This window comes from Myotis daubentonii, chromosome 1 (assembly GCF_963259705.1).
Source record: "Myotis daubentonii chromosome 1, mMyoDau2.1, whole genome shotgun sequence".
Lineage (NCBI taxonomy): Eukaryota > Metazoa > Chordata > Mammalia > Chiroptera > Vespertilionidae > Myotis > Myotis daubentonii.
The window spans coordinates 202,181,384-202,191,130 of NC_081840.1; the positions used below are offsets into that span (position 1 = coordinate 202,181,384).

Here is a 9,747-nt window from a genome sequence, read left to right on the forward strand (position 1 = left end):
TGATTAATGGTTCTCTCTCAACATTGATGTCCTCTCTCCCCCTTCCTCTCTGAAATCAATATATATATATATAAAAGACATAACCTTTGGAAGGCACAATGCCTAACTCAACATATCCAAGAGGCTAAGTAATTCTTGGAAGGACAAAAGGTGAGTGTTTCAATAAAGACCAACTCAGATGTCTGTTCTTTTAAAATGGAGTTTATTGTACATAAAATAAATTAATTACAATTTAAGCCAAAGCTTGGGTGGCTTTAAAGTGCATCTGTTCACTCGCTGTAAGATAGTGTTTTGGTATTTAAGCCATGACTCAACCAGGCCTGGGAAGCCGCCCAACATCGTTGCCATGAGCCATTTACACAAATCACACCAAATTCAATGGACACATTTTCCTTCTGTACCTGATGCAACAGTTTCTTGTTGTTGTTGTTTTTAATTATAGTCTCACACCACTCAAAGTTTGGGGCTGAAGAGTTTGTTCTCCACCCACCGATCACAGGCTCAACTAAGCAGCCTCCCGTGCCAGACCATATACGCTTAGAGATGTCTGGGTATACATTTTGGCCCATAAACTCCACCCTTTTGGGGGGGGGGGGGATGGGGAATATTTTCCTCTTTGTCCTAAGAAACTGGGTACCCTTCCAGTTAGAAAGGCATTCTATAGGAAATAGGGTTCCAGAGATGCAAATCCTCCTTGTCAGAGAAAAGCAATTCTTCCTTGGGGGATACGGGTGGAGGAAAAGAGAAGGAAGAAGTGAAAAAGGAAAGCCCGTGAGAGCTGAATCTATTTCATCCCCACTGTAAATCACATCGATATATTTGGTGAAACTACCACTGAGCATCATTTACAAGGCATTAAGGACAAAATCCAAAGCAATTATGCCCCCTTCCCCTCCACAGGACAAGACAGGGAGTCCATTTCACATAATCAGAGAGCGGCCTGGTGGGCCTCAAGCCTCACCGGTTCTGTCCCCCGCTCTGAACAATGTTTCCTTTTCCGCACCAGTTCCGCAGGCCCTCAGGGCCTCCCTGCTCCGGCCCTTTCTGGAACCGCGAATTACTCCCAGCATTCAACGTTCCTGCACCTGAAGAGCCTCAGACTCTCTTCCGGGGAAGACCACACCCCGCGTGCCTCTGCTTCAGACGGAGGTGACAGTCCTCACTTTGGCAGAAAGGGCTTGCTTGAACCTCCTCTTCAGGTCCTGCATGTTGGGCGACTTGGGCCTGGGGATGAGGGAGGTTCTTCGCTTCTCGGGCGTGCTGCTCGGCGGCTGCTTGTGACTCACTTCTTTGCACAGGACGTGGAAAGCGTTGTAGACGTCGTTGTAGTTTTCGCTGACGGACACTTCGTAGAAGGAGCAGCCCAGCATGCCGGCCAGCTGCAGTCCAAGCTGAGGGTCCACCTGCTTGATGTGGAGCAGGTCAGCTTTGTTGGCCACGACCACCACGGGCAGCCGGGTGCCCAGGTGGAGCTGCTGGACCTGCTGGTGGAGCTGGCCAATGAGTTCATAGCTCTTGTAGTCGGTGATGGAGAAAACGATGACCACAGCGTCGGCCCAGCGAATGCACCTACTCAGCTGTTCGTTGCCGCTCAAGCTGTTCTCATGGACCTGAGAGAGGGGGGACGGCAAGGTGAATGAAGAGAGCCCTGGCTGGGCTGGATAGAGAATTCAAAGAGCCCTTGACAGCAATGCCAGGTCGCAGGCCATAAACAAGTTATATCCCCACACACTTCAGCTTTCTTGACAATATGTTGATCCAGCTGCACGGAGCTGGAATAAATAACAGTGCAGCTCACCACACTCAAGTGGAAAATTGACCTGCAGAGAACTCCATGCAGAGAGACTTTGTAGTTGCATAAAATGGGAAATTAACTGGCTAGACAGTAAGTCTGGAGAAGTAAAGATAGGAGCTGGAAGCATTTAAACCTGGATAACTGCCCAGCTCAAGAGGGAAACACACACACACACTAGCATGGCTCTTTTGTCTATAGAGGAACTTTCCACAATAAAAAGTGATTCCGAGTATTTGGAGACTATACCTAGATTTTGATTTTGAATGGCAAGGCACAAATGTAAAAAGTGACCTTTTTAACCACAGTCGGAAACCGCCTGTTCCCAGTGTGCTTGGTTTGGTCTTTCCTGCTGGGTAGACTCCTGCGATTTCTGCCCCTCAGCCACATCTCCCAAATCAAGCCAGGCTAGGACTGACCAACAGCCAGATAGCACTGAAGTGTCACACATGTAAAAGCCTCGACTTGGCTCCCCAAACTCCTCGCCTTCGTACTTGGAGAACTGAACAGTTAGACAGTCAAGCCACCTCCCCATTGACCTAGTCACACATCTCAGAGCTTCTCACCTGAATACCTGGAGTGTCTTGAACCTGAATAGCCAGGGTTTCGCCTTCTATTTGGACTTGTCTGGTGTACAGATTACCTATCAGGCAAAAGAAAAAAAAAATTATGTCCATCCTTCTTGTGCAACTTTGAAAACATTATGGGATTTTTTTTTAACTTAGAAAATATAACCTGAACCACTGGACAAAAATAAGCTATAGTTTATCCTAGTAAATAGGCTTAATTTAGATTTTTTTTTTGAAACAACTGTAATTTTAACTCCCATATTAGTTGATTTATTAAAACCAGGGCAAAGTTTGCACATTTTTGGAAACTGATTTAGGTTGTTTTAAACAGAGTTTCCATATTTAGAGTATCTCCTTGCTCTGCATGTGTGGGGTCTCTATTTTATTTTAGTACTTTATCACTCAGACATATATTTATACTCTAGCTATCAGATACAGTGGCTCGGTAGGCAAACATTGTTAGCAAACGCAGAGCCAACATTACCAACTGAAATAAAAATGTGACATAACCACAGCCACCTCTACATCAAAGCAGAAGGCCGCCATGCCTTATCTTGCCATGGTTTATAGAGCGCATTTCAAATAATCCCCTGTAGGTACTTCAGATGGTCCAAGGAATGAAACAATTTGTTAACAGAACATAGGCTGAAAGCCCTTAAGCCTCCCCAGTGGCCAGTCTTAATCGCAGGGATTGAAACAGTGTCCTCGCGTTTATCCAGGAACTCTCCTAAAATTCTGGCGCGCCGTCCTTTCTCTTTGTTAAGAAAAGAGAACGTTAGTTTACAGCGGCTCTCGCTGGCCTCTGCTTTAAAAGGTCGCCTCTGAAAGGCAGCCCGCAGAGAGGGACGGGTGGGGGAGGAGCTGGCCAGCATTTTTTTTTTTTTTTTTATGACTTTGGCAGGAGTGTTTTGAAGGGAGAGGCTCTTCAGAACAAAGGGTGCTTCCAACTGGGGTCCCCATGGTGGACACATACCAAGGGGCATACTTTCAGGCCCTCGATAAAGTGATGAATGGGCCTGGAGTGGACCGAGGCCAGATGGCAGTTATGGGGGGGGGGGGGGGGGCGGCACAGGGAGGGGAGCAGGGGGCAGAGTTGGAGGTGGCAACCCTGGTGCTGACTGTCACTCCGAGGGACCTCCTGGGCGGCGCTGAAAAGGAGAGCAGCAGCCCCGGTGCAAGCTGCATGCGGAGGGCATCTCTTTCCAAGGCGCTGGCTCACCTGCGTTTCTCTCGTAGTCGCCGATGAAGCGCTTGGTGAGGAACCGGACCACCAGGGCTGCGGGTCAGAAAGGAAAGGAGAGGCTTAGCCCTGGCTCTGCAGTTACATTCACCTTCTGCACTCCACCCGGCCTGGAAATCAGCTCTCCCAGAGGGAGCCAGCCGCCCCGAGGAAATTCCCACCCCCGCAGCCCCTGCACGCTTCTTCCAGACCCCGCACGGCACTAGAAGGCTCGGCGAGCTGCCGCCCCGTCCCGCGCTCCTCTGCGCCGGCCCCGCCGCACTCAGCCCCCAGCCGACACCCCTTCCTAACCTGGGAGCCCCGAGGCGCGGCCGCGCCCCCTCAGTGCCCCTTGGGCCAGCACCACCCGAGGCTCGAGAACCCCAAGGCTCTGCTCTCGGCTGCGTCGGCGGTGCCGGGACGGTCGCCCGGCCACTCGGGGCCCCAGTTCCCTCATGGGCAGAAGGGGCAGTGGGTGCTTAGGAGACGGCGGGCGGGCGGGCAGCCGCCGCTCCCCCTCGCCCTGCCCGGCCAGCCCCGGGGACCAGCGGGTCTCGCCCGAGCGCGGACTCACCGGTCTTGCCCACGCCGCTGGCCCCGACCACGGCGATCTTGACCAGCCGGCGGCCCGCCGCCCTCGGGCAGTAGTCGGCGGCCGCGGCGCTGCCCGGGGCGGGGTACTCGGCGATGGTGCACATGTTCTGAATGAGGCGCATCGCCGCTGCGCCGGGCTGCTCCGCGCGGGACGGGAGCTGCGGGAGGGCGGGAGGAGCTCGCGCTGCACCGGAGCGGACCGGGCTCGGCCGAGGGCTGCCCGGGAGGAGCTGAAACCTCGGAAAGCGAGCGCGGAGCGGACGGCGCGCAGCTCCCAAGGCCTCAGACTCCGGCGGGGATTGCTCCCCGGCTGCGCGCGCGCTGTTTTCTCTGCGGTCGGCCCCGCCCCCGCCCCCCGCGGCCAATCCCCGAGCGCCCTGCGCGAGGCCCCGCCCCCGGCGCCGAGCCGCGGGCGCCGCGCCCCTGGGGGCGCCGGGAGCCGGAGCGGGGCCCCGTGAGCAGCGGGTAAAATGGGGCGGCGGGCCCGAGGGGGCCACCTGTGCGTGTGGGGCCACGTGTGCGCTGGAGCCGAGGACTCAGCCGATGGCGGCTCCGGGGAGGGCAGGCCGGGCGCCGGCCGGGCTCCCGCTGCGCCCGCACGGGGCAGGTGCTGTGCCTGAGGGGTTGGGGGCGCCTCGGGTGCCAGGAAGCGGGCTCAGCCCTGGGCGCCGGTCCGGGTCTCCCTAGAGCGCTTCTCGGGCACCCGCCTCCGCCCCGGTGCCCGGCCCACCCACCCAGCCACCCTCTCCCCTCCCTGCAGCCACTGACCAGTGGGCCCAGCCCCGTGGGAACCTGCGCCCGGGAGGCGGGGGCCAGCCCTGCTGCCTGCCTCGCGCCTGTCTCATTCCTCTGGGGCGTGATTGCACTGACTTGGGTGCACCTGGGGTGGCATCTCGGGTTATAGATTTGGCTACAATGGCAAATTGTAGTAACAAAGACCCCATGACCACTCTCCTACAATGTGATTTTTTATTTGGGGGCAAAATAATGTCACCCGTTTGTCTGTAGACCCACACTCTCCGGATCGCTCACCCTCCGACAAGCTCACGGGAGCACACAGAGGTCAGTGCATGTGCACTCCGAGAGGCAAATCAAGAAGTAATTATAGAAGAAGCTTTCTAGCGCCTCACACCGTCACACCTCCGACAGGAGTTGTGAAACAGCAAGAAACAGTTGCCCCAGCTGTGTCTGCAAACCGACTGCACCGGAAGCAGAGACCAGAGGGTCCGCACTTGTCCCTGGACACGAGGCATGGCCAGGTTAGTAAAGTGACGATGCCCAGGCTCCAGCCCCCTGCATCCTCATCAGGGAAAGAAAGACATCTTCACCGGTAGACTAGGCTCCCCATCTGAGTATCCTGTAGCCGGAACTGACTGCGAAATGTCACCAGACACCCAGGCTGACCCCCTCCATCCCACCCCCTCCCCCCACCTCCACCCTCCACCCCACCCCCACCTTTATAACCTTGTGGGCCCCCAAAGGTTCCACAAGCTTTTATCCTGGGGATACACATGGTAACTTTGAATCTTCAGCCATATTAAAGGTTGATAATATAAAAGTATAAACCAGTTCTCTTATCTACACATGTCAGACACCTAGTTTGAGTCCCTCTTCCACCCTCAAGTTGATTGACCAGGTAGTTGATGGAATTTAGGATGCTGACCCAACTCAGACTGAGGTGAACTCTCTTGCCTATCTTGGTTTGGGTGTTCTCAGGCATTCAAGGCGGAGGAAAGGTCATCTCAAACGGCCTTGATAGCAAGTTTTCTAGGATGCACAACACGATTGGCAAGATGTGTCACCTTAGCAACCAACATAATAAAAGGTTGACTTCCGTGGAGATTACAAGAATGAAATAAACTCAGCCATTTGAGTAAGGGGGGGGGAGGGAGCATTTAGAATAGGTACCATGTCTTTCTACATGGTTTAACTCAAATTTTAATTTTGATGTGCTGTAAAATCACATGTAGCAAGACTGTAATTACAGGTAACCATGTACTTTTTAACCCCCGCCCCCCACAAGACATGTTTACATGATGAAATAATTATGAAGTCTGAAGTTTTTGTTTAAAGCTTTTTACACACACACTCACATACAGACATGACAGAAGTTGCCAAGGAGAATTTTGCTTCGACTCTAAAATGCTTCTGGGGCTTGATTTTTATTACCATGAGCCTGTACCAAGCCTATGATTTTTCTGTCTGAAACACAAAGGCTGAATTTGGTATTCTTATTTTAGGTCTAGATGATCTGTCTGTGCTTTAAAGCGCACAGAAGAAGAAACAAGAGAAAGATGGAGAGGAGAAAGGGGAGCTGTTCAAATTCCAAACATCTGGCAAAGAGCCCAGCTGCAGCTCAGCCTACCTTCAGATGATGATACTGAAAGTAACCCCGTCTCGGAAGTTCATGGAATTAGTAAAGAGGAAGGGGAAGGGGCAGTGACATTGACGTCTATTGAAGGCTTCATTTGTTCCAGGCTGTGGGCTGGGGATCTAGCGTGCCACAGACTCGTTAACCTTCATGACAATCCTATCGCCATCCCTTCAGCTGCATTATCCACTGCAGCTTAGTAAACCACCCTGAGCCTCAGTGGCTCCCAGCTCTGTGGGTGGACCGTGCTCAGCTGGGCAGTTCTCGCCTGGGACCTCTCATGTGGTCGCTGTCAGATGGCAGCTGGGGTTGGAGTCATCCGAATGCTCACCTGGGCTGGACACCACGATGGCTTCTTTGCGCACACGACTGCATTTCGGCTGGAACGCCAGGACAGCTGGGACTAGCCAGCCTCTCCCTCTATTCCAGGGGTGGGCAAACTTTTTGACTCGAGGGCCACAATGGGTTCTTAAACTGGACCGGAGGGCCGGAACAGAAGCATGGATGGAGTGTTTGTGTGAACTAATATAAATTCAAAGTAAACATCATTACATAAAAGGGCACGGTCTTTTTTTTTTTAGTTTTATTCATTTCAAACGGCCGGATCCGGCCCGTGGGCCGTAGTTTGCCCACGGCTGCTCTATCCGGTCTCTCCAGTGGCAGCTCAGGCGCCTTCATAGCATGGCGGGCGACTTCCCGTAGAGTGAGTATCCTTTTTTTTTTCTTTTTTTAAAATAATTTTTATTGCTTGAAGTATTACAAAGAGTATTACATATGTCTCCTTTTTCCCCCCCTTGACATTCCCCCGGCCCCTACCCACTAGAGCAGCCATGGGCAAACTACGGCCCGCGGGCCGGATCCGGCCGTTTGAAATGAATAAAACTATTGAAATAAAAGACCGTACCCTTTTATGTAATGATGTTTACTTTGAATTTATATTAGTTCACACAAACACTCCATCCATGCTTTTGTTCCGGCCCTCCGGTCCAGTTTAAGAACCCATTGTGGCCCTCGAGTCAAAAAGTTTGCCCACCCCTGCCCTAGTGTCTTGTGTCCATTGGTTATTCTTATATGCATGCACATAAGTCCTTTGGTTGATCTCTTAACGCCCCCGCCCCCACAAACCCTCCCCAGGCTTCCCACTGTAGTGTGATAGTCTGTTCAATGCTGCTCTGCCTCTGCATCTACCCCTGTTCATCAGTCTATACTGGTCCCCATTATCTATCCCAACCTCACCGGGGCCGTCCGGACCTCACCGGGGCCATTCTGACTTCACCGGGGCCGTTTGAGGTCAGGACGGCCCCAGTGAGGTTGAAATGACCCCGGTGAGGCTGGGACGGCCCTGGTAGAGTGAGTATTCTAAGACAGGAACTGGAGGCTGCCAGTCTGTTGAGGCTCCTGCATGGAAGCTGGTGCAGCATCCCTTCTGTGTGATGTTGGTCAGACTGTCACAGAGCCCCCCCCCACCCCCCACCCCCGCCAAGTGAAAGGGCATGTGGCAGGGACATCGCTCACACCTTCAGATAGCAACCTGTTAAAGAATTTGTGGCCATTTTATAAATGAGGAAACAAAGTCTCCGGTTAAAAATTCCTCCAAGGTCAAATATCCTGTAAGGCACAGAGCCAACATCTGAAAAGGACAAATAGCAGAGCATAGGGAGAATGTTCAAAGTGGTTTGAACTGCTCTCCCTCTCCCTCTCCCTCTCCCTCTCCCTCTCCCTCTCCCTCTCCCTCTCCCTCTCCCTCTCCCTCTCCCTCTCCCTCTCCCTCGCTCTCTCCCCACTTTGTATCTTTTAAGCTAAAAGAAATGGTGGTGAGGGCGCTAAAATGTGAGAAACTTGGAAAGGAAAGAAACATCTTGCCAACTTCTGATTTTGCCTCAGCACCCAGAGTTTCTATCACCTCCTTTGATCTGTACAGCTGATCTTAGATCTGAGAGCTTCCAGAGATAATCCACTTTCTGAAATTCCTTAGTATACTCAAATATAAATTCAGTAACTATTTATGGGATGTCTGAGGCATGGGTGTACCAGGCAGTATGCTGGGTCCCGAGGCTACACTGGCAAACAAGACAGACGTTGCCATCACTGCAGTTAACATTTAGCATGGGAGACAGAGAAATGAATGAGCAATTTCAATGCCCTGAGAGGAAACGCTTTGATAGGGGAAATTCAGGAGCTATGGGATTACAAGCTATGGGAGTCAAGGAAGAGTGTGTAGAAGTTCAAGTAGTTGAAAAGTTTGTGTTTCGTGTATTTGTGCGAGTATGAAGCAGGGGCCTTGGAGAGGGAGAGGTGGGTTGGTTTGCAGAGGATCTAGGATTTGCCAGTAGACAGTAGGTACTCAGTTTGTGGACTATAAATGAAAGCAAAGGCCTCGCCTTGAGAGAATTCAAGGAACAGGATAATTCCTAATGGGTGGACAGAGGGAAGAGTGCCGGTGATTGCAGGGAGGGACACCCGTGTCCACGAAATCATCCCTAGAAGTTGTGTAGCCCTCCCTTCGGAGACCATGCCCCATGGCACCAAATGAGCTTCCCCTCTGCCGGTGTCGCCAAGATTTCTCCCAGATCAGCCCCCTCTGAGCATCCAGGCCTGGGTCCACAACTAGACTTTTTGTTTTTCTTGACCTTTGTCAACCCTGCCTGTTTAGGTCTAGTAAACAGACACCCTTTCAGCTCCTTTAAACAGAAAATTACTCTAACACAGGGAATTACCTGCCCTCAGTGTTGTCAGAAGGGCTAGAGTGATGGGCTCTGGGCTGGGTCTGCAGAAACGATTCCCAGAGCTGCAGAGCTGGCCCGCCCAGGGAGCTCTCCCATTACCCAGAAGAGGGGGAGCAGGAGGTCGCACTGCCGCCACTGCTGCTGTCTCTCCGGGCCCACAAAGGCAGAGGCTGAACATGCAGAAGGGGCCAGTGTCTCCACAGGGAAGCCTGGCAGCAGAAAGCTCCCAGCCACAGAGAGATGGCCTCCTCCCTGCTTCTGCCTGGCAACTCTTACTTGAGTACACAAGCTAATGAAGCTATTTTGTACTCATTACCCTCGCTGCAAAGGAGTCTGGGAAATGTGTTTCGCTTTCTAGTCTCAGCCATATGTGAAGACACACTAGACATGGAAAGGGAGCAGAGTGTGAGCCCACCGTTCCCGCCGCACTTCTCTCGCATCCCAAAGAACATGGAGCCCCAGAGAAGGAGAGAGAG

The 9,747-nt window shown here is 52.6% G+C and overlaps 1 protein-coding gene and 1 long non-coding RNA gene across 2 annotated transcripts; one reads left to right on the top strand and one right to left on the bottom strand.

Annotated features, from left to right (window-relative positions):
- Positions 1-185: 185 nt before the first annotated feature.
- On the bottom strand, positions 186-4,466 carry RASL11B (RAS like family 11 member B). The gene is made up of 4 exons (XM_059671325.1): positions 4,155-4,466; positions 3,581-3,637; positions 2,359-2,435; positions 186-1,610 (listed from the first exon to the last, which is right to left on the bottom strand). Exons 1-4 carry the CDS (start codon positions 4,294-4,296, stop codon positions 1,140-1,142), a joined length of 747 nt encoding a protein of 248 aa, XP_059527308.1. The 5' UTR covers positions 4,297-4,466; the 3' UTR covers positions 186-1,139.
- A 47-nt stretch (positions 4,467-4,513) lies between these two features.
- On the top strand, positions 4,514-6,617 carry LOC132219139 (uncharacterized). The gene is made up of 3 exons (XR_009449386.1): positions 4,514-4,639; positions 5,183-5,433; positions 6,415-6,617. It is a non-coding gene; the product is annotated as an uncharacterized LOC132219139 (long non-coding RNA).
- The last annotated feature ends 3,130 nt before the right edge of the window (positions 6,618-9,747 follow it).

Excerpts from the sequence above, each read along its gene's own strand:
- RASL11B (XM_059671325.1), bottom strand. The coding sequence starts at position 4,296 with ATGCGCCTCATTCAGAACATGTGCACCATCGCCGAGTACCCCGCCCCG. Across the intron at positions 3,638-4,154 it reads CAGCGGCGTGGGCAAGACCG|CCCTGGTGGTCCGGTTCCTC; the intron begins GTGAGTCCGCGC and ends TCTGACCCGCAG. Across the intron at positions 1,611-2,358 it reads AAGACACTCCAGGTATTCAG|GTCCATGAGAACAGCTTGAG; the intron begins GTGAGAAGCTCT and ends CCCCTCTCTCAG.